The 25698-nt window shown below is 35.5% G+C and overlaps 1 protein-coding gene across 2 annotated transcripts in view; it reads left to right on the top strand.

Moving 5' to 3' along the window:
- The window catches only part of LOC137399213 (uncharacterized), a 75541-nt gene that overhangs the window by 16883 nt on the left and 32960 nt on the right, over nucleotides 1-25698 (top strand). For both annotated transcript variants that reach the window (XM_068085224.1, XM_068085223.1), the window contains exons 2-10: nucleotides 7244-7485; nucleotides 9365-9516; nucleotides 12988-13177; nucleotides 14529-14666; nucleotides 17565-17703; nucleotides 18661-18777; nucleotides 20320-20396; nucleotides 21506-21662; nucleotides 24787-24962. In XM_068085224.1, coding sequence (XP_067941325.1) covers nucleotides 7244-7485; nucleotides 9365-9516; nucleotides 12988-13177; nucleotides 14529-14666; nucleotides 17565-17703; nucleotides 18661-18777; nucleotides 20320-20396; nucleotides 21506-21662; nucleotides 24787-24962 — 1388 coding nt within the window. The remainder of the gene's footprint in view (nucleotides 1-7243; nucleotides 7486-9364; nucleotides 9517-12987; nucleotides 13178-14528; nucleotides 14667-17564; nucleotides 17704-18660; nucleotides 18778-20319; nucleotides 20397-21505; nucleotides 21663-24786; nucleotides 24963-25698) is intronic.

Raw genomic sequence — 25698 nt, 5'->3', positions numbered from 1 at the left:
GTTCATCGCAGACCTGGTCCGTTTAAAGATGTGGTTGCAGCAAAAAATTCGATTTAATGAAATTAAGACCCATAAAAGGCTAAAACATCAGCTACAATTTGATGCCATTTTAGTCTTTGTAGACCAACCCTGTCCAGAGATATATGCGTTTGAATGAGGCCCTCTTTTAAAAAGATCACGTTCCAGCGGGTGCTTCTTTCCGTGACGTCACAAACAATATATCTGAAAAGAAACCACGAGCGATAAGTATGAGGTCGCTTCCTTAGCCAATCATCAGCGCGAAAATTTTATATAGGCCGTAATAAATGTTATCACTCGTAAAACACGTTGTCTGTGATCTTAAATTTAGGGATTTTACTCTATTGTTAATTCGCATGGACATCGATATTTACTAAATTAATTAACATCGTTACTTTAATGAATTACTCGATCGACACGTTTTATTGGCGAACAACATACATGTAATTGTAAAATTGCTGTAAAGTTACTGCGAAGGTGACTCCAAGTTTTCTTGGCATCAGGTAGTTAAAGTTCTACGGAGGAAGCTCGGAGAATGGAGGTAAATTTATCTTTTACTTTGAGTCTCCTATAGAGTTTCCTGTTGAGTTTACATTCAGATTATATTTCCCTGTTTGAGGCTAAAATGTAATTTCCTGCGCGTGCGAGATACGTATGTACAGTGAGTTCTTGACGGCTTCTTTTTAATCTTTAGCATCTAGCTATACAATGGCTTAGATTGATGAATATACTAAAGGTAATATTTTAGTACTCATTAATACATGTACTAATTAATAAAATTATAACTTTTTGCTATCACTAATCATCGTTCTATATTTTTTATCGGTTCACCTAGCTACATTTGCTTCAAATTTTCTGTAGCAGCTTTATCTAGTGAATTAGATTTATGATTTGACATTAGATGTTCACTTTTCACTTGTAGAAAGTGAAGAAAGTCGATTGATCAATGCAAATCTTTAACTTCCAGAACCAAAGCTTCGAATCGTTGGCTTGGCGTACTTTTGCCTTTGTTAAACGTTTATTCGTTTTTAAAATTACACTCGCAATCTATTTAACTCCCAATTTGGAAACTGTCAATCGATACGCTTTAGAATGACATACCCATGAATGACATATATTTATTGCATTTGTTTTACTGATTACAGAATGTTTATGTGGTCCCACCAGCCGAAGCAGCTTTGTCAGTGTGGAAACTGCCATAAAGGGGAAAGAGAGACTTGAATGTGTGCTGCATAAACCATGATGTTTTGTTTGAGTTTGTTGCAGTAGATGAATTTGTCTTATTGTATCAGCTAAAACTATGTGAGTGGCCACGAGTTGATGAATATTTTTAATAAAAGCTTTATGCCGAGATGAAAATATTTTTGCTTGTAAAAATTATATAATAAAATAATATTGTTGAAGATAATGCAAAACATGATTTGCAGAATATTGTAGTGAATTGGATATGGTATATGGATGTCTGCAGAACTGGAGAATGTGAGTTCAAATCCAGTTTGCAGCAGACTTCTCATCCTTAAATCTCTATCCATATGTATATTCTTTTCAAAGACACGGCTTGCTTATTTTACTTCGGGAGTATTCGGTAAGAATACTACTAGTAAGAAACTGTCGTAAGAAACGTCTAGTAGTCGGTGAGGGCAATGGTATACAGCCCTGCCCCAAGGATAGGCGACGGACATAATGTGGGCGGGACTTATGGGATACAAAGACCTTGTTCTACATAGTTAGCTTGACAGAATTACCGTAGACCGGTAGAATTGGTAGTCGGTACCCAAATGTTTACACAACATTTGGAGAAAGTGAGTAGAACAAATTTTCAATTTTCGTTATTTGAGGCCTTTGAAACATTCATAATAATGCATCTGTAGCCGGATTTAAAATTTTATTTTAGCCAACATGAGCAAATACAAAATAAGATAAATGCCAATAGAGCCGCGTAGGACTAGACTTTTATCGCAAATAGCCGATGTGAATACGAGAGATAGAGACAGGTTGTATAACGCGTGACATCATTTTGGGCAAGTCTGGGCACGTTTTTGTGGCCTGAGCGGTTTTACCGCGATCAGATTTTTTCGATTTTAATCTTCAAATATCTTGGCAATGAGATCGCGTAACACAACAAACAACATATCAACTGATGGAGAAAAAAATGCTTTCTTTTAAGATCAACTCAAATTTGGCGCAACCACATCTTTAAAGCTGGATCACACTATATTGCAGTATGCCGACGTTCTCCCACAATGCATCGGTGATCGCTAGTGTTAACATTGTTCACACTATCAGGAACTCATCTGCGTTTAGCTCTCAGCATAGCTTTTTTATTATACATTGCGGCCTCCGAAATGATGAAATACTAGTCCTGCAGCAACTGTCAGCAAAGGAAACACAGGTCACATGATATGCGACAGCCAATAACCATTGCCGAAGTGGAGCACATTGCACAGACTGTTGTGGATGCACAGAGAAATAATGGAAATATTAAACAGCTTCCATGTTTTTGAACATATCTGCGTTGCCTCAACAATGTTGTCAGTCCTCAGCGCATATAGTCGATGAATAATTCCCGACAGGCCAACCCCGACATATGGCGATACAGTGTGTACCAGCCTTAACCCAGCAAACCGAGAGGAATAACGAATATGCTGGTAATAATTAATCACTGGAACAGTTGTCAAGATTTTCTTCCAATTTTAGATACGGCTCACCTCTGGTTTATGACGTCCCTGTTTTACAGTTTTTTTGCCTTGTGATGTGGAACTCCATGTTTTTTCATCCCCTTACCACAGCATAATTCTCGCCATATGACTTCAACAAAAATGTCTCTCGAAATTCAAATTTGGCAGTCGGCATGCTGGATATGTCAGAATAATGAAGATGCCAATATGCTATTCGTCGAAATCCCTCCCGAAAGAAAAAGATACGTCGCTTGCTCACTCAAGTTTCAGCATTCTTCCTGTTTCGTAAATTTTTGGTACTGCGTGAGTGAATGAAAATTAGTGAAATGTAAGCGAAAGTGAGAATTTATTATCCATTTTAGCGTTTAACATAATATTTACTATAAACTTTAATCCATTATACATATACAACTATATAATTACTTTTATAACTTTAATTGTTTAGCCATGGGTCCTAAGATTGAAAATGGCATTAAAGGAAAAAATTAGAATCATAATCATAAGCAGATCATAACCACTAAATACACTAAAATTACTGTAGCTAATTATAGTTACTAAGGTTAACATATTGTTTTGTTACTAATTTTTAATATGTACAGCAGGCCTACCTATATAAAATTTTGTTGTTTTTTCCCAGGGGTGTTTGCATTAGTTAATTTTATGGGTTTCTATACCACTCTATACGACATTTTTGCCTCATGATGCCAACACTGGTACAAAGTATGTCCACTGTACTGCAGATCATGCAGTTGTGGGAATTTCTTTACTCAGAACAGGGGGCCCGGTTTAAATCCATGTTGATTAGTGGGTTTTGTGATCTATGCCTTTATGTTTTGAATTGGCTAACCCATTAGTGGCATTCTTGCGCAGTGGCCATCCAGATAATGGCACCACGCATAAAGTGCTCCCTGATAGATTCTTACATCACCTGCACAGTGGCGCACTCCGATTTGGGTCAACCTATATGTAGTAACGATAAATAACTTCCTCAGTGATCAAAAGTTGATCTGAGTAACATAAAGAACCTCTTGCCATGTGAGAAGAGCCTTGGTACTGCTAGTGATTGAGAAACAAGAAACCTCTTTGAGAAGAGACTTGGTACTGCTAGTGATTGAGAAACAAGAAACCTCTTTGAGAAGAGACTTGGTACTGCTAGTGATTGAGAAACAAGAAACCTAACTCGCAGACCAACTCTAGGAGATACATGTATGCAATTTATCGTTTTTTTTTTATGTCATCACCCTGTTTGCACATGCGCTTGTCCACGAAAAAGCCGCCATCTTTGTAGAAAACGATCGTCATTCTCTTGATTAATAGTATTTTTCGGTGTTGTTTTGATACTAAAATAAAAAATTTGCAAATAAAGCATTGTTTGCAATAATTAATTGCAGAAGCTTCATGTTTTTAACAATAAAAGTTGTCCATAAAGATGGCAGACAACGATAGAATGACGTCACAAAAAACGAAGGATAATAAATGCAAAACTAATGACCTCTATAAGTTTCAAAGCGGAACGAATACCTGTTAACAGTTAGCAATGGTTAAGGCCTTATTTTTCTGGTATGGAAACAGATTGGATGCGATCTCAACTAAAATGGGGGAGAAGAACGAGGCATATCTCTGATAAAGTTGCGATCATATATGAAATTGCTACCTTACTAATAAATGACCAGGCTCCATGGCTAAGTTTGTTCTAATCAAACCAGCTCTCCAATCAAAAAGAGAATTGTTTATCAGCTATGTGACACTAGTTGTATAGATGGATATTGATCTGCTCAGACCAACTTGTGAACTTCAATGACCAACAATTGTTTAGAGTCAACCCAGTCATTGAAAAGAATTACTTTTTCATTTTCAATGCAGCTGTGCTGAACGACCGGTAAAAGAACAATATTTTTGGCCTGATTGAGTAAGCGTAACCCTGTTCTTTTACCGATCAACAGCCATAGTCGGCCATGTTGTACCATTTTATGGCTACAAATCTCACATTGAATCTGATTTGCAACCTCTTCTTAGTTTAGTTTTTGATGAAAAAGCTGTATTACTCTTGTGTAGGTATGAAATCTTATGTTTAACTCTTTCACTACTGCGCTAAAATCGCTATTTTGACTAGATTAATTCGAACGGATTTTCGAATGATCGATACACCGCCAGTATTTATGCAATATATCGAGAATCAATGCAGATATTGTTTTACTGTAAAATGCATCTTATTCAGAACAGAATTCTCTACAAGATAAGTATAAAATTGTTTAGTGAATCTCACTCTCGCAAAATTTCTGACGCTTCCTTTCCATTGAAAGAACGAGGTGAATTTCTTATTGCCATGACGATAGCGATCTGGTTTCCCCGTTTTAAGAAATAATTAGAAATGGAATTGCTTAGCAAAAAGAGTTTTGATTGGTTGCACGTGATTGGCAACAAGGTTGTTTCGTTGGAGACAAAATTGGATTGGTCTAGCTAATGTATTGGCTTCGTAATGAAAAGAAAAGTGAAACCCTATAGGTGAAACCCTGTACTTCTATTACCGCGAAAGCCGATACATAGGCTTACAGTAGCGAAAGATTTAAGCGTTGGAGATATCGGTGTATCATGAATGACAGGTGCAGTAGTATGGAGAGTTGCTGCCGATTTTGTCTTAAGACATAGAAGTCCATAGGCTTACATGCGGATGCGTGCCAAAGAGCATTCTAAGCGTGTTGGTGTTTCTGCTCAAAGGGAGACACCGAGTCTAGATGCGTGTTATGATTGACAAGCCCTGCTCCCTTGACCTATTCTTTCACTTTCTTCCCTAATGTAAACTACCAGCTTGTCGTATGTCACCAGCATGCGCTAGCAGGTTTCGGCATCATTAACTCACTGAACTTTGCCATGAAGGCTTTAGCATGCACATGTGTCATCCTAATGAGCTGTTGTGTTGTTTGTCTGGTGTCTGTCAGTAACAACAAACAACAGCGCTGCCATTCACTGTAGCTCTGTTGATCTGAAACTGTATAGTCAAATATAAAAAGACACTGAGATAAAGTTGTTTTCAAGATGTTCTCTATTTCAACTCTGCCAGGTTGCGTTCACTTTTTTAAGTAATGAAAACTCTCTCAGCTAGCAAGTATGATATAATACTTAATGATGAATTATTATGGGTGTAATGGTAGCAGTCGCTGACATGGGTCATCTCCTTTGTTTTGATTGCGGCTGTGATGACAGAGTTTGATTGTAGTTCATTGTTTCGCATTCATGTCTTGTCTGATTTTTAAGCTTAAAGTGTATTCGATATACCTTTCTCTAGTCATACTGCCAAAAGATTGTAGTTGTATGCTTTTTAAGTTTAATCAGGTTTTTCTGACTTGTGCCGTACGGGTTTCCAAAACAACTGAGGTGCTTTAGGGAAGGTTGATGACCTTGGCGTACTGAACATACCCTAATTCCTTATTTTTGCAAGATATTGTTTCCAGGTATCTTTGAAATCTGGGCGTGCCATATAGCTTTTAAAATTAATTTTTCTGGATTATCTCCAACTAGTCAGCAAGACATGTTTGTGTAGATGAGGCGCATATCCTTATCATCATAAAGTCAGTGCAAGTGAAAGTCATAATGGCTACCCCATGAAGTGAGTCTGAGAAAAACCACTTAAAATTAATAATTAATGCATACGGAATGTTATATTATAAGAAGCCTACCACCTATTTTAAAACTATCAGTAATACAAACGGTTTGCAAGAATGACAATTCATTTTATTAAAACTGTAATGTTTTTTATGTTATTATCATGCAGTCGACTGTGTTTGATAGTAAATGACTAATGTGTTTTTATTAATGTTTTGGATAGTACATAACCTGGCTTCTCAACCCTCTTATTTGTACCTAGTGCAAAAAACTAAATTTGAATGATTTAACAAAAATTTCACCAGCTGTCCTACATATTTGGTAGAAGTAAAGCAAGCGTGCTATATAAATGTTGCTATACGAGCACATTTATGCAGCTTTTCAGCTATGCCATGTCGACTACCGTTTTCCTCAAAGTACATGTACTCTAGCAACCACCACTATTATATATTATATATTAATTTATTGGCAATAGTTTCATTTCAAACATAATGCTTTTTTAATTATGCCATACAGTAATCATAAGACAAAAAAAAAGAAAAAAGGGCAACAGTTAGCCACTAAAATCGAATAAATAGTTTGACATATAATGTGTTAAATACCTTTCTCTGCTAAGAGAACGGATATTAGGTAGAAGATTGTTAAAGCAGCTGGCAATGATATTTTCAAAATAATTTTTACTAGGTTTCTTCACAACATTTTAATGAGTAATACTAAAGTCTGTTAGGGTATGTAAAAAATTACTGTATATAGAAACATACTAAAGGTGGTCATCTAGCTCACCTTATTTACCTACGTAACAGAAATATGAAATCAAGCTGCATGTTTGGTAGAGAAAGCAACTCCTAATAATGCCAATCCATGAGAATGAGTTTAGACTTTATTATCAAAGAATAGACACGTAATAAATTGTACTTTAACGGTTGTTTTTTCTTTCTTTACAGCTATGTAAAACTGAAAAACAATCCTCTCCTCATATCTACGTACAACTTTACGGTAACAACTGGTAATGGAACGGGTGTCCAATCGAGTGAATATACTGTCAAGGACATTCGCCATGACATGTCCGGTCTAGTCAATATCCGAATCAGATGGCCCAGTAATCTCATAGCAACTCGTCTAAACTTGACCATATCTGAGGTTGCCACGGAAGGTATTCCTGTGAAGTGCATACGGAATGCATCAGGTATAAGCTATTCACTGATTATCATATAATGCTGACAGGTGAATTTTTTAAGAATGATTGCTATTTCAGGAAAGGGAGCTATATTAACGGCTTCCTGTTAATATTCTAATGGTTCACAGAATATCAGCAAAATTGCAAAAAATGTTGTGTTTACAGTTTTTTGGATGAAATGTGTTAGCAGCAATAAAAATATAATTTACTTATATTTTGAATTTGTATTTTATTTTTACTTGAAATTAAAAAAGCAATCAAGCATCTTTCTAAATGGGTCTTGATCTGACAAAACATAATTGCTAAACTGTTTACTGTAATTTCCATGCATTCAGTAGGCTCGAATATTGTTTCTTGATGTCGTTTCTTCTGATGTCTCTTTATGTTTCTTAAAAACTTTCAGTCTCAGGAACATAAAGCTGAAATTTTGTCTGATGTCTTTAATATTTTCTGTTATGTATATAAACAATCAAGATTATGGTATATTGTCATATAATACCATCATGAGATGAACTTCTTAGTAATCTTTCAATGGTATGGATCAGATCGTTTCTTTTATTCATGCCAATGAAATGAACATTCAAGCTTTTAAAATGAACTCAAAATTAAAAAAAATATAATACTGAGGGAGAATTTTACAAACTTGATATGGTAATCATGCTTTCTTGTTTTGGTTTAGGCCACAATTCGATTTAGATTTATTTCTTCCGATACGCCTTTTTCGCATACAAATTTTAAATCCTGTCAATTGAAAATTTTCTACTTTGTAGCACAAAGTTTTAAAGGAATTGGCTGTTTTCATATTTGTAGCACAGTCATATTTCATACAAGCCTGATGTGTTCTAGGGCTGAGCTCGTAATTCAATTTACTCGCGTCTCAAGGCACTGTTTCCTATATAAAATAACTTAGTACAAATTAATCCGTTACCTTACCATGAAAACATCACCTAAGCAGGATATTACAACGGAGGAACATGTTTTTAGTTGTTGTAATTCAGTACCTACAATACCTATTTAGTGGTTCTGATCTGCAATAAAATGTAACATCGCGATGTACTCTATTTTGTAAAATTTTTACCTTCGAACCAGACATTATGGATGATGGCTGTCTGAGAGAGACTTGAGAGCAACACGTTCGGTACAATAAACTTTTGCTACTTTACGTAATGGTAACTTTGAATTTGACTTCAATAAATTTAGCTTACTAAATGGCTTACACACACGTGAAGCAAAGTTTTTATCTTTTATTAAGCTTTAATTTTATCGTTGTATTTTTTAGTATCTTTTTTAGTATTTTTTAGTAGTATTTTTCCGGTTAAGCTTTTTGCTTCCCATTCACTAGAACTTTTAGCCAACCTTTTAAAAATATTTTTCAAATTGATTCGAGGAGAAAGACCGAGCGATGCTGTTCGCGGAAGCAGCCTCTCGCATACTTTGCCATGTAGTGTAGTGGTCGTCGAGAACCAGCTCGTATCTCAAAGATTACTCGTATCTCAAGGAAGAAACTTGCTAGAAAATTACCTCGTATCTCGGGTTTCCCGCATGTTGAGGCACTCTAAGTTGAGGTGTGACTGTACTCTATAAGATGAGAGATTCAGCATGTGTTACTTTTGTAATGCTTGAACAGGTTTGATAAAACAAAAAACTACAAACATAAATTGTTGCTCCTCATGAAGGTAGCTGAGAGGTTTCATGCCGAGAAACACCTAAACCCAAAAACATAAAACAATGTGATTGATCGGGAGTAATTTACACTTTATGGAACTTTATCCAAGTATCAGCATATTGATAAGTTGAGCTCCGTACTGTTTGTGTTCTGTTGGGACGACTGAGTACCAGCCCTAAAACAGGAGACAGTTGTTTAAAGTAGTCATCTATGATTCTTTAGTGCTGATGCAGACAACACCGCCTCCTCCTCGTAGTCAGTCAGTCTACTACCCACGAGATGCTCATACCGGCAGCGTTTCCATGCGCTATATCAACAACACATGGATGCCAGAATGGGATAAGGATATTGGAGAGATATGGTTACTTGACCAGGTACTAGGTGAAACAAGCTAGTTTGAGTTTTAGATCTGTACGTTGTCTGTTAATATCTCTTTTATTCCATCATTAATCATAAATTTAGGCGCTGTTGATGTTTGCTGGTTTGTAACTTGTTGAGGAGTTTGAATTGCTCAAGTCTTCTATAACTATTGTGAGTAAATAGAAGTCCACGCTTCTATCAGGGACATCGTTTAGGTGAAGGAGTAGATTCCTAAAAATATGGGAATAACTATAAAGTAGGAGAGCATGTGGTCTTGGGAAACTTTTTCTCCTTCATCCTCAATGTTAGAAAAATTTTTAAAATAATTTTTAGATAAACACATTAAAGTTAATTGAAGTTTGTTTCACGTGTAGGTTGCGCTAAAGATCAGTCATGAGTCTATATAAATCTCTATGTTTGTCTTTTTGTTGAACCATGTGTCCAGTTTTAGCGATTGAAAGCTAGCAATGAGAAATCTGCAGGACATTGGATTTGATTTTGGGACCTCCAGATCTAGAGCCGCGAACTTCACCATTAAGCTACAAGGAATACAGTGGATTCTTCGGACAAATAGCCATTACATGTACATTAGTTAGGCTACTCACGCTTGCGTGGGGTTAATAACTGGCACTGTTGACTGTCACGCTTAACAATCGCTGGTCCAAAACGTGGGTATTGTTTAGTAAAAAGTTTAGTAAGGATCTAGTTTTACAGGTGACTCAAATTCAATGGGTAATTATTCTATGACCCGTGCAATGCTGGGCACTCAGTAGTATGAGTATAAGTGCAGGTATTGTGAAAAGAGTTAAATAAGTAACCTGTACTAAATTTTTTAAATGTTTTTAAACCTGAATTTGATTTAAAGCAGTGTCATAACAGCGTTTACAAAAATAATGATAAAAAGGGTCATTTCCACACTCTTTAGATTTATAGGTGAGTTATAAGCAAGTGAGTCTAAGAATTTTTATGTTATTTTTGCCAATTGGAACAAGTGACAAAACCGATGGCCATATTCAGAGTGATGGGTTCCTGGAAAATGAATTGAAGGCTATGAAAAGATAGGGAGAGGGTGCAATGCGGGCAACTTTTGAAAATTTTTTGATGTTATTCCTAAATAAATAATTATAAATAAGCAATTTTTGTGCATTCATCAAATGCTTACTACAAGCGTTGCACATAACATGTAAAACACATAATTGACACAGTTTTACATACAAAAGAGACAAATAAAAGCAGTCATGAATATGAACATGCAAAAAGTGAAAAATGTATGCATGCAAAACATCCCCATAGTATTTATGTTTAAAGGTTGACTTGCAACAAAATTCAAATTACAGTTATTTGGTATCAAAAGATTCATCATGTCTTACTCTGTTGTGTTGTAGGTGCCAAATATGTGGAAATGTGATTACAAGCTCTTAAAAGCTAAAACAACGAAAAGCCGCCGTAGATTGGAATCTGTTTATTTATCTGACATAGTCATTACAGTTTGGTTATCGTCTTGTCACGTGATGTTCTCACGTGAATTGAAAGGCCAATAAAAAGCTCAATATAAAATTTATCGTAGCATAGTTTATGACAAACACTTCGGGTTTTACCGAAGACCCAGTATCAAATATAGATGCTCGCTAATTTACAGGTTTGTTTCGGCCTGGTCTAATCGGCAAGTCGTAATCTGATCATGTGACCCAATACTTCGCAAATAATTTTTGCAGCACTTTTCGATTATCACAGGTGACCAACAGGCTCGTCATGATTATCAGACAATGATATGTACTCCTTCGAGCTAAGGTTAAAAAATTAAATGAATTTTTACGGTAAGTTATAAGATATCAGTGCTAAATGTGACAACATTACAATGACGATAAAATAGACGTGTAAGAACAATAGACATGATTTTATTGAATGCGTGAAGTATATTTGTGAAAATATTTCGACGAACAAGGTTGCATGAAAGTGTAAACAGAAACCATCTACCACAACTACGTCACATTTGAGCCGTTTTGGAAAGAGAATCCAAACTACCACAGTTTTGTGATGGCTGCGATTACCTGTTGGTTTTTTAGCTTTTAAGAGCTTGTAATCACATTCCCACATATTTGGCACCTACAACACGACAGAGTAAGACATGGTGAATCTTTTGATACCAAATAACTGTAATGTGAATTTTGCTGCAAGTCAACCTTTAATAATAAGGAGGGTTTACAGAAACATACTTTATTCAGCCATAGTTGATAACATGTGAACCAGTAAATTATTATTATTAAATTAAATTATTATTAGTAAGGTAAATAAATACTAGCTCAAGAGCTGACCTGAAACAAGTTCAAAGTCAAACATTCCTTATTGGCCATTTGGTCCAGTGTTATCAGCACAATGTCTACAAAATTATTGTGAACAGATTATAATATGAAACCATTTAATGACTAGCTCATTTACTTGTCGTTCTGAAATGTGACAGGGCCTCTTCCACTCGCTTGTAGCATACACCGGTCGATATTCATGTATTCTAGAAGAACCTATGGTATATAATCGCATAGCGGGTTGTTTCACTTATAAATGGGCTTTTGAAAAATTGCTTAAATATGATGAAGCTTTTAAAAAACCTGCCTACCCCAAAATCCACAGCACATGTATTTAGTTTAGGCTAATCCCAACAGTGTACTGATATGATAACTCCCAACAGAGTACTGGTATGATAACTCCCAACAAAGTGCCAATATGATAACTCCCATAAGAGTACCGATATGATAAAGAGTCAGGATTACAATACCATGAATTGTACTACTGTTAACGCAAGAACCGCAGTTTCACATAACCAACATGAATATGGTCATATATTCAGGCGTGTTCAAACTTGTTCACACATGTTCACATGTGTTCATATGTGTTCATATGTGTTCATATGTGTTCAGGTGATTGAAAAAGCAAAGAAGCGATGCTGGGAGTAAAGTCAGTAAACACACACTGCTTAATTAAATGTGATCACATTGTATTAAATTTGAAGTAGAGTTAAATTTAACATAACAGTGAAGTAGTGATATGTCAGAATTGCTTTATTTAGTGGAGCCTCAACCGTGGCTTCACATTTAACTGAATAGAGCGGCAGTGTTATGACACGAGAGGGCAGGTTGCCTTTTATTGTTTTATATATATAAGTATATGTATATATACTTATATCTGTAAAAATATTTAGGTTTGCATATGTCATACCAATGCTTGCATATATCATACCATATTGCATACCATTGCAAATATCATATACATATATATATGGTATATGCAATGGTTTTAAAAAAGAATGTTTAAGATTTCAGTGCAGACCTGAAATTTTTTATCAGAATTTTTTCTTTTTGTTGTTTTATCTGACAGATTAGGTTACGCATTGGATGCATATTAAATCAGTCAGTCGAGCAGACGCTCTGCTAGCACCTGTTTCGTGCTCATCTATGCTCCTTTTAACTCAATAAGCTTTCTGTTTGCAGAAGAACCCACAACAGGTACAACTCATAGAGGTAACTCAGTCTAACTTGACAGTGTACTGTTTTGTGTGCGCCAACAACATCAGTACAGATCTCGGTAACTACATCATTACTCTCCGTTCTGGTGATGGTGTCAACAAGACTATACCTCTGAACAACATGACAACAGATTCTCTCGGTCTACTTAAATATGGTAAGTTTCTTAACTATCAGACAGCGTTTTATCATTCTCAAGTTTAGTACTTGTTGACAAACGAATTTTTCATTCCAAAAAATAGGTTGGCTCAAAAAAGAATAGAAATGAAAAAACTATTAATTTTCAATTTATTTCACTTAAGCCAACCAGAGATTTAACCCATATTAGCAGTCATTAGTTTAGAGTTGCATGGATGATGTCTATTAATCTCTATATACGAAACAACATTTTTGAGCTGGGAAAGTACATCAGCGGTTGAAGTTGATAAGTTGATTGAGATTGAATCAGTGCATGGCATGCTGGTTCTTCAGAATAGTTAATTTTCTTGACTATTAATCGCTACTTTTTTCAGATGTTTTGAGCCAAGTGGCTTATTTAAAGGCTGCGGCTATTCTGTGTTTTTTTTCACCGCTAGGGGGCACTAACCGGAATTCAAATCAAAACTAAAGAAAAGTTAAGCGAAGAAGCAGACGACTGCTTTTTTATTCAGCTAGCAAATAGAACGCAGACGACAAATTATTAACTATTAATTGTTTTAAAATTTTTGCCCCTTCATTATGGAACCCAAATGAAGAAGTTCGTATGAAGAAAGTTTTAAGCTGAAGGCCATCGATCTTGCTATCCAGGAAGGAAACCGCGGGGCTACACGTAATGAACGTATGGTGGTAAGACGCGAAGATGATTAATGTGAAGCGGGAGAAATGAGGTCAAGTAAATACTGGTTATTTTCTATTGCTTCTGTTCCGTTTTAACAAGCTAAGTTGCCGCCGTGTTAAAAAGCACTGTTATGAGTTCTGTGTCCTATACAAAAGGTGCGGCCTATGTATTGTTTTATTATCGGTTTTTTACAAATAGAGCGGATGCGGCTTATATAAGGGAGTGGCTAATAGTCCAGAAAATACGGTAGTTAATTTTACTTACGTCGTATCTATCACTGTATTTTGCTTTTTGAATCAAACTTTTCTAGACTTTCAGCAAACTCTCATTGCCTGGAAAGATAACAACGTCATTGCGTCGAACATTTCAAAACCAACTATTCTGTTTGTCTTTCTCTCGCAGAATGGATCAAGCTCTACGACCTCTATGCCATAATAACTATTAATCATTGGTTATGGTTTGGCCATAAGTCAATCATTTCCATTTATCACATTTCTTTTAGACAACACCGAAGCTAACAACTGATGGTTTTGACTCAAGCGTACTGGTTTTGACTAAAGAGAGATGATTCGTAATCCACCGTTAAACAATGAAATTTTGCTGAAATAACAACTATAGATTATTCAGTTCATCATTGATTTTAATATAAAGTCCAACAGCTGTGGCTTTATCTGACAGTATTTGGTTATAGTTTATGATGAAGAGTTCAATGCTGTCTCTTATAAGTTGACATTCAGCATGAGACAAGGTGACTACATGAATACATCTCTCGTATCCCAAGGTCGAATCGCCGAGTTGAAGCCGACACCCGCTACTGGCTATACCTCAGGTGGGTGCTTGGATTGATGATCTAGCTTGTGATGTGTTTCTGTTTTAATAAAAAGTATGCAGTTTGAGATTCTTAGCTTCGTGCTCAATGCTGCTCCAAATGTTTAAGATTTAAGAGCCTCGCTGCCAATATATCCACAAGGTTTGAGTTTGCAAAATTCTTGCATAAAAACTTAAAAAATTATTAATGTTTTTACTATTTGTTACATGATATGGGTGCTTGCTAGTTCTCTGTATTATTTGTACTAATTGCATCACAAGTAAACATTTGTATGGTTTGGTCTTGGTTTTCAAAACATTCTCCATGTAGATGACTTTTATTTAATTTCAAAATCAATTGATAGGTCATAGCAGGTGTTTTTGTAATTTTTATTCGGTTTGTAAACTGATCGCGCCATTCTAAATACATGTCTCCATCTTATGTACGCCTTTTTTTTGCTGGAAAAGCCAAGTGGCATACAAAGGAGCAATGTTTCTTCTACTCTCGTTTTTCAGCAATAACATTCTTTGGATTATACCGAAAATTGTGGTGGAAAGCAAGTTTCCTTTTTATGTTACCCTGTCTTAGATTCTATGACAGTCAGCAATTTCTTAGTTGTATTTCAAATGTATTGTTTAGTATTGTATTGAGGATTCATGATCTGAGTACAATAAAGTGTCAATGCTTCTGTCTCGCCAACATATATGAACTATTAGCAGATATTTTTGGTTACTGAAGGGGTATTTGGGTTCCATCAAGCTTCACTACCAATTTCATGGTGCTCAAAAGTTGGTACCAATTTTTGGGTACCACGAATTGTACCAAAATATTGGGTACTATTTGGGTAAAATTGTACGAAATTGGTTGCAATTTCATGGGGCACCCAGGAACAAATTTTAGTACTCCTAAATGCAAAATTTTGGGTGTCCCATGACACTTTTGATTGAAGTTTATTTTGTGATAGCTTTAGATCTTGCAAATTTCACTAGAAACGTTTCTTTAAATTGTAATGAATCATTTTATCTAAAAGCAAATGTAAACCATAATCGGTTTCCCTGAAGCAGGATATGTTTTGCATTTGCTTTTAAAATTTAGGAATTATTTTAGAAAACTTCCATTTATGCATATTTTATTTCATCATTAGTAGATTGTTTAAAGGAAACATAAGAGTGTTATTAAAATTTATTATCATTAGTTGCTCAGTTCTGTTTATTTAAGCTAATTGAACTTCAAGTCTCCAACTCATGTTTTTAAATCACCGTGTAAACAAGTGACTCAATTGCCAACATAATTTCAGATATTTTCAAAAATTTATGAATGCAAAAGTTGCTTCTTCCAAGTCTTAAATCTGATATTCTCTTTACGTTTACTTAGGCCAACAGCAGCCATTAAATTAATTCCTTTCCTGAAATGTCTGGACTATAAGCTCTGACTATAATAGACAGGTAACCAGATTGTAGTGAATTAAATTACCATATGGACATGTTAAACTTGCGTAATCACAGTATAGTCCACAATTAATCATTCTTGTCCGATGGCCGCGTAGACCGGCTGCATAGACATGTGTAAACACATCAAAGGATTCTCAGTGGCTATGGCTGCGCGTAGGCGCATTGATGTCATAGGCGAAACATGACTCGTAGCATGAATGCCTCTATGTTGCTCGGAGTTGCCCTCTCTCCGGTATTATCCACTCTGGTATTATCCATATGAACTCTAATCATCATCTCTTATCACTATGTTTCCATGGTAAGTTTGGGTCATCCGCAAAATGAATACAGCAAAATTATGCGAGTCAAGCGAGTTTTGTTACGCCCAAATCTTTACCTAATATTCATGCTTGCGAAAGATGGAAACGGCTCGGGCGTATGATGCGCAAGAAAATACCGAGCAAGCTTTTAAACATTTTTTACACTTCAGTTTTTTGTATTTTGATTTGACAAGACAGGCTATGATCTCTGACGTAGAATTTCTTACCTTTTTTAACAAGGCGCACGCCTCATGCCAAAAAATACGAATGTCCGTGTGATAAGTGTGAAACAGCTAAAAATTTTAATAAAAGATTTTTTATCTATGATGATGAAACAAACAAAAAAGTAAATATTTTGTGTGCTTTGCTCTTAAAACATCGAAAGCATTAAAGGTTACGATACAATACCAAAAATCGCAGAAATTGATAATGAAAACTCAAAAAAATGTAACAGATCAGTTACATCAAAAACCATGTGAAAAAGAAAATAGAAACAGCAATGGCACATTTACTTTACATCTTTGAAAAAGAATCCTTCTCCAAAACAATTTAGGGTAACTCGACTGGAGGAGTTGTGTCCCTAGAAAATCTCTTCCAGATGGCTGCTTTTTGTGAAGAATTTATGACGCGAAACTTCTCTCTTTGTTCGAGAACCTTCCGAAAGTGGCTCATAACAACGTCGTTGAACGTATAAACATGCTGTTTCCGGAACTGTTTCCTACCTTTAAATTCAAATGCGCATGCTCCGGTTTGGTCGAAAACCGAATTTATGGTCGAGATCCGAGACGAACAAATCTCAAATTTTTGGGGCGAAAACCGAGTTGTTCGAGTACCGAAGCGTTCGAGAATCGAGGTTCTACTGTATTCGGTAGCCATACAGAAGATGATTATTGTAATAACAGTAGTATGATATTCAGCAGTAAGCTACTAGCTGACTAGCTCAAGATACTTTCTCCAAACTGAGATTTTTTATGCGGTGTGATAAGTGTGAAACATCACACGGTAGCCTTAATTAGCACGCTCACATTTCCAAATCCGCATCATCTGCACTATGGAACAGGGAAATGTGAGCGGATGGGAGAAGTTCAACTCAAATCAACATAACTTTCAGGCAGCTCATCATACAGATTTGCAGTGACTTTTACACGCTGTAATTTCTATATTTGTAGTATATAGAGATGGACCAGTGTTCGATGATGTTCATTTGAATGAGGTTCACTTTCCTAAAACTGGAATGAATTCTCCAGAAAGCAACAGCTTCTGGATAGAGTTCATAGGGCCAGCCAATGCAAATCTTTCTAGTTACTGGTTTGTTATGCTTTAGTTCATTCTATACGTTTTCATCTGGAGACAAATTCAATAATAATAATAAATAATAGATATAACAGATAATGTGTACAATAATAGGTATAACAGATACTGTGTACAATAATAGGTATCATAGATACTGTGTACAGTAATAGGTATAACAGATAAAGTCTACAGTTATAGGTATAACAGATAAAGTGTACAATAATAGGTATAATAGATACTGTGTACAGTAATAGTTATAACAGATACTGTGTACAGTTATAGGTAAAACAGATAATGTGTACAATAATAGGTATAATAGATACTGTGTACAGTAATAGGTATAACAGATAATGTGTACAGTAATAGTTATAACAGATACTGTGTACAATAATAGTTATAACAGATACTGTGTACAATAATAGGTATAACAGATACTGTGTACAATAATAGTTAGTTATAACAGATACTGTGTACAATAATAGGTATAACAGATAAAGTGTACAGTTATAGGTATAACAGATACTGTGTACAATAATAGTTATAACAGATACTGTGTACAATAATAGGTATAACAGATACTGTGTACAATAATAGTTAGTTATAACAGATACTGTGTACAATAATAGGTATAACAGATAAAGTGTACAGTTATTGGTATTACAGAAACATGTATTACACGTACTTTTGTATATTTGCTTGTGCATTAGGAATCGCTTTCTTCTGTGCATTTTTTATGCTACTCTTTGATATATTTATAGTTCACTATAGTCAAATTTATTCAAGTCTTCAATTATCATGCACATGTTGGTATGAAATAGATATACGTTACAATAGATCTACCATGAGTGGTATGTTCCTTTTTAGCTTTTTTTAACATTGCAAGATGGTGTCCACCACATCTTGATGACTCGGATTACGTGATCTAATCTATTTAGTTTAATCAGTCACCTGCACTAGAGTGTCATGTTGTAGTGTCGCCCTCACATCGCTGAGTAAAAATACAAGTTGTGCACCTCTTGGCCTGTCAGCTGTCACATCTGGAAATGGATACTACATTTGGACTCCTGATGAGGCTACACTTAATATGGGGTGAGCATGATCAAGTTAATGTCGAACTTCTTCATTGCTGCATAGAAGTTTTTTAACGTTTTTGCATCGTGTAATCTAATCAAAACTTGGAATTGAGATAGTCTTATGAATACGTTTAGGTATTTTAATCTTGTCTGTTTGTTTTTAATTTAGCGGAAATAGGTTATTCTTACCGTTAAGTGTAGTATGTGTTAACCAGCAGTGAGGCTGGCGATCACTGGAATTTCTTCGATAGTTGATCAGATAGCCTGCAGGTGGGTGTTCAAGGGGCTGGTTTTCCGGGACCGGGTGGAGTTTTGAAATCAAATATTTTATTGACCTGGTAGAAGGCCTAGAGCATATGCGTTTGAAGTTTGGATGAAATCGGGCAAAAATGTGGAGGCGTATAGTGTTTACGCAGACTAACAGTGACAAAGAGGGATTTATTAATATGGTATAGATAATCTATATAAATCTCAGTGTTTTTGTCTTTTTGTGAACCTGTGTGTCCAGTTATAGCGATTAAAGTCTAGAAATGAAAAAACTGTTTCGCCGAGGATTTGATCTCTAAACTTCCCATTCACAAGGTGACAAGCAACCCATTAACCCTATTAAGCTACATGAGATACTACGAATTCATTGGGCACATAATCATTACATTGGTTAAAATGCGCATAACAGTGCTGTTTTACGCGCAACATCACTAAAGCTTTCTTTCACAGCTCTTATTAGTAAGTCTAGCAGTGGGTATACTCGCTTATTTGAATAGCCAATGGCAACTACATTACCTGCCACTGTATATAAGCTGTTTTAATAGCCGTGCAATGCCGGGCATACGACTAGTGATAGCATACACCAGCACACATTGTGTACTTTATTCAGAGATTAAGTGAAAAGATTGATCAGTCAATTGGAACAAATCGAAATGGTAATTTTATTCATATGGTTTTATTAAAATCTGCTCTCTAGTATTAGTTGTAGTGCTGGTTCATCGCTGGTTTCAGTGTTTTCAGGATTTGTCCTGTTAGCTATATTCTTATTTGCTTAATGTACTAGACTGTCTCTTGAATTGTTATTTTCACGGTAGTTTGGTTTTGACAGGATGGAAATGCTTAGAGTCTTTAGTGGAAATACGTTTAGGTATCTGTTTTCAATTTTTCTTTTCACGCACTTTTAACCAAAAATGAAAAAATTTGGAAACCGCTGTATAAAAAAAAATTGGAAACCACAATATTACGCTGTGAATTCTGAGCAAAAAGTAAACTAGCTGGTTTGGTTTTTTTGCCAAGCTGATAACCCAATATCCTAAAATTATTGTGGCAAGATTTCTGGTGGATCTGCTAATCAAATGATGCATGATGAATGTTTTTGCAAAGGTACTAAAGCGAGCTGTTTTAAAGACTTTCTGTAGTGAAAGAATCTCAGCAGTTGCACATCTATTCAGCAAGTTGTTACTAGATTGTTTCTGATTGGTGCATAATATCTAAATTTAGATACGTGTGTTTTTCATCGCTCACTTATGCTATATTTTCATATAAAACCTGTTATATTATTTGTGTGCAGATTGTCAAGAACTTATGAGAGTATTAGCCAACGCCCTTCTGAGATTTACTCGATACGACTGCACAGAGAAACTCAAGGTTAGCATTGGATTTTTCCGTTCCGCCCTCACAGACTGCCCACACATACAGTAGCTATAATCTGATTGAGGATTTGATTAGTTTACTATCATTCTATTGGTCAACTCACTGGCTGATCTAGATTATAAGAACAGCAATGAGAGTTGATGAGGCTTTTTGTGAAATATGTTTGCACATTTATTACTTTGATCTTGGCTCTCTATAAAAATGTCTTTTTAAAAGCTTCTGCGTTCAAAATTTTAATTCTGCAACAAGAATTAAAAAGGCGCTTTTAAATATGTTCGCATTTTCAATTTTTAATTTTGGCCTTTAAAAAATATATAAAAAGTTCTTGCATTGAAAGTTTTAGAATTATCTGATGGGATGAAGTATTAATATCAAGATATCAAGTAAGCGTTTTGTTTTTATTTTGTATATCAAATCACGGTTTGGGCTGAAATGAAATAATATAAGTATTATTAACAAAGTGCTTCTTTTTCTTGAGACTTCCTTAGCGATTCTCCTTGACATTGTACCAGCCATGGCACAGGTTAACCAGGCTTGTTGATCTATCTGCTCCAGTTTAAAACTGATTCATTTATTTCAAGTTTGATCTCAATCATGGAAAAATAAACTCCCAGTGACCTCCCATTTAGTTTTTCCTTAATTGTTTCACATCAACTGACAGCAAAACTTGGCATAAACGATATCTCTTCACTCTAAGATGAAGTTGCCAGCAAACTTGACGAATCAGGTTAAAAAAACATTTGTACGATATACCGCTTCTTTTTACTGCCGTAAACATGGGATTTTAGAAAAATATGAAAGTAACCTGTTTGTTTGTGTTATAACACTGCGCTGTCAAAGCTTTGGAAATGATTGGCTAATATAATTTGTGCGAAGTTTGAATTTATGCTTAGCAACAAACTTCGCCAGTTTTCTGAGATTTATCAGCACGTGAATGTATTTGTTATTGTTATTGGTTATTCTTGATTATCGGCAAGGAATTTACTGGTGTGATGGGATTCCGCCTTAATGATCCTAAATTTGGTAATAATTTGCTTTGTGTAGTGCAGATGAAAGCCCTTTAAATACAACAACTAACTGGCTAGTGAATACCTTTGTTGCAGTATCTGTAAAGTTACTGGAGAGAGTTACCTTCACATGGCGCACATCCGATTTCAGTGACTGCGAAGGAAAGGAGGGTTTCCTTTTCCTTGCTAGTGCTTTGGGAGATGTTCTTTGTCTCAACCAGACCAATTTCTTGATACCCAAAATCAACAATGGGTAAGTGACATTCGGGCAGCAGTTTTCTCATCTGAGCACATTATAAAAAATCTCAGTTTGGAGAAAGTATCTTAAGCTAGTAAGCTAGTAGCTTACTACTGAATATCATACTACTGTTATTACAATAATCATCTTCTGTATGGCTACCGAATACAGTAGAACCTCGGTTCTCGAACGCTTCGGTCCTCGAACAATTCGGTTTTCGCCCAAAAAATTTGAGATTTGTTCGTCTCGGATCTCGACCATAAATTCGGTTCTCGACCAAACCGGAGCATGCGCATTTGAATTAAACGTAGGAAACAGCTTCGGAAACAGCATGTTTATACGTTCAACGACGTTGTTATGAGCCACTTTCGGAAGGTTCTCGAACAAAGAGAGAAGTTTCGCGTCATAAATTCTTCACAAAAAGCAGCCATCTGGAAGAGATTTTCTAGGGACACAACTCCTTCAGTCGAGTTACCCTAAATTGTTTTGGAGAAGGATTCTTCTTCAAAGATGTGAAGTAAATGTGCCATTGCTGTTTCTATTTTCTTTTTCACATGGCTTTTGATGCAACTGATCTGTTATATTTTTTTTGCTGTTTCATTATCAATTTCTGCGATTTTTGGTATTGTATCATAACCTTTAATGCTTTCGATGTTTTAAGAGCAAAGCATACGAAATGTTTACTTTTTTGTTTTTTTTCATCATCATATATAGAAAATCTTTTATTAAAATTAAACACAATCTATATTTACTCGTTTTTATTTATAGTATGCAGTATACAGTACAGTTTATGGTGTAAAATGTTAAAAAATACTTTACTGAAATTGTTAAATCGACTTGGAACGGATTAGCAGTTACATACATTAATTCTAATGGGAAAACTTCTTTTGGATCTCGAACAACTCGGTTTTAAACAACCTTCCGAAACGGATTGTGGTCGAGAACCGAGGTTCCATTGTATGTCAAATGTGTGATTACAATTTTTAAGCACAAGTGTAACTTCATTTTTAATATCTAGATTTGTCTCCTTTTGCTTGCTCTTGTAGGATGGTAGAGTCTGCTGACATTTACAGCTGCCTACGTAATAGTTTATATAAGTCTATAGAGCTAAAACGCACTTTCAAATTTTTTGTCATGGTTCTAAATTTGCTAAAATCTACAATGTTACAAACAGTAGTCGCTAATACTATCACCATATATATTGCATTGAAACGATAAAAATGATTTATTAAAAATTAAAACGATTTATTTCAAGGAAAATTTCGACTCGTATCAGAGTACTAATGCTGTATGGTAAGGCCAACGCGGATCTATAGCAATGAAGTTATCTAGTAAAAAGGAATATGAAACAAAGCATAAACAATAATCTGCGATATATGTATTTACTTAAATTTAAAACATTAATTTATTACAAATACAAATGCGACGAAATTTCTAAAATGAAAGTGATTACAGTGGGCACGAAGAGATGATGGTTGTAAGTGACGTGCTTACTCACATATGTAGTATTTTAACCATTTAATCCGTATTTGATCTGAGCCAATTCTTCGCTCTGTTGACCTTTTGACCCAGAAATGTGTGATGGCCTGAAGATGTTCTCTGTACAGTAATAAATATTAAAGTGAAGACGGAGGCAAGTCGTCTGTGTTTCTCAGTCAAACTAATAGACTCTCCAAGGGTCTCACTGTTAGTGACCAGTTGTTGTGCACTTACATACTGTGATCATCAGTTTTACGGCCAATAACATAGCAACCTAATAATCAATAATAATGTTAGATGTTAGAAATTCTATTCAAAATTTGTAGATAGCGGAGTGCCGTTTTTCTCAAGTAACAGAACTCGTTTGCTACGGTCCCCATTACGTAATCTCTCAGACGCGTACTATTACTAATACAACCAACCATTTGTCTTTTCTCTCTGCAAGCATGCGCATATTGCTATCTTTCTCCTTTCTTCATGTCCGCTGCAATCGCTTCCATTTTAGCTATTTCTGTCACAGTTCTATTTTTAATAGATTAATCTTTCAAGATTGTCATTATTATATCACAGCGTATTTTTATGTTGTTTTATATAAATTATTTTGCTAACGAAATAGCTTCATCGTTACACATCGTTACACCTCCACATTGGTTTCATAATACAGTATCAGTACAGTGATGCGAGTCGGGCTTTTTGAGGAGATGATTGATTCTTTTGGGACCTGTCGACCTATTAGATGAGCTCTCAAATATCTATTCTACTTTTTTCTATAAGCTGTCTTGGTTAATCTGTTCTCCGGTAGTTAAAGTGACTTGTTTCTGTCTTGTTTTGCCTATCGTCTCAAAGTTATTGTGTCCTAATCTTCTCCAAAATTTTTGTTGGCGTTATATACTGTTTTTTTTCTCTAACGTTTCACAAAAAAACTCCAATTTTTAAACGTCTGTTTCATTGAATTTTATCTTATGATACTTATTAAAGCGGGGCGTAGTTTTTGCGAGTGATCCAATGGATGCTGGTCAGCTAAATAAAGCCAGTTGCTACAGAAGAGAAGAATAAGAATGGCAAGCAACTGTGACAAGTCACAATACAGCTGAAGAGAGCTTCTTTTTTTGTCTTCTTTTTTGTTGTGAACATCTTTGCGATTGTTCTGCATCAGAAAGCTTTTTATCTAACGAAGAAACCGGGCCTTTTCACTTGAAACATAAAATTTTGGTTCTCACCCAATTTAGGAAGTGAAAATTTTGTAACAGAGTAAGAGTCTTTTCATTGCAAGGTGTCTTTTAACGGCTGGTATGGGATGTCATGTTTTTTGTCTTGATTCTGTGACAGGGTATCGTTAACTATAGTTGTGCTATAGTAGAGATACTGAAAGGAGGGTTATGTCACTACACTCATTTTTGAATTTTCATGCGTTGTACATTTGAGCAGGGGTTCTTTGAATGCATTCAAACTTGTGCTGAATTCGGCATCGTGTTCTCCACATCCTTAGGTGCGTCATAGAGCATCACCTGAAATCCATATAAGTAGAATATATACCTCACAGCTACAGTACTCTATAAGCTACACAGGGTATAGTGTTTTCTTTCACACACCAATCTTGTACCCGCTGTTTGTCTGAATTTATAGTTTCTTCTATGTAGCTTAAGTTCTTTCTATGTAGCCTTTCACGATGTGGAATACAGAAAGATCCTGAGCTGGTACAACGTGGCACATCCATGACAGTCTGGTACACGAAGCCCATTACCAAAAAGGGGTGGAACTACTGCAATCGGCCACTCGGCTTCCTCAGTAAAATCGCCCTCCTAGACAACAAGATCACAATATCCTCTCTGGAAGGTGAGACAGGCTAAATATAGATTTTAGTATGACTCCGACAAAATCCTCTAACCCACCAAAATTTGACAAAAATAATATTTTTGGGAGGCCCTGCTTACTTAACAATATGGCAGCAGTGACAGCGGTGCATCACAGCAATTTTTTTCTACGCTGTAGGCACACTCAAGGCTTTTTGGATCCTTTCACAAACCTATCTTATACAGGAAGTGGAAAATCACATTCATATAATACATTGTAATGATCATGGGAACTGATGGTAATGCAACGCTGTTTTTATTGTCTTGCGCTGTATATATTTTCGTGTGAAATACAAACTCTCTGTTAATTACTAAGGTTAACCATCATATCGAGGTCAACTGTTCTCGCTAGATGGTAATTTGATGCAATCAAAACAGCTCATCATGCTAGTAATAGTTGTTAGTAATAATCGCTGGTAGACTTATCGATGAACTTTCACAAAATTTGAGTAGATTATATCAGACAGTATCAGTATTTTACTATCATTTGTGAAAGTTTTTATGTTTGAGGTGATCTGACTGCCAGGATGTTTCAAGATTAAATAGACAAAACTTGATCGCCTCCAACATTAAAAACAATCACGACTGATATAAAAATACCGATACGTTCTGATGGAACCTACTCAAGTTTTGTACAAGCTCATCTTTAAGGCAGTATTTTTTGACATACCGAAACTAAATGTGTCTCTGTTCTTGAAAAACGATTTTATGTGGTCCCA

Source organism: Watersipora subatra, chromosome 7 (genome assembly GCF_963576615.1).
Source record: "Watersipora subatra chromosome 7, tzWatSuba1.1, whole genome shotgun sequence".
NCBI lineage: Eukaryota > Metazoa > Bryozoa > Gymnolaemata > Cheilostomatida > Watersiporidae > Watersipora > Watersipora subatra.
The sequence above is the reverse complement of the archived record's forward strand: the minus strand, read 5'-3'. Positions and strand labels throughout refer to the sequence as shown.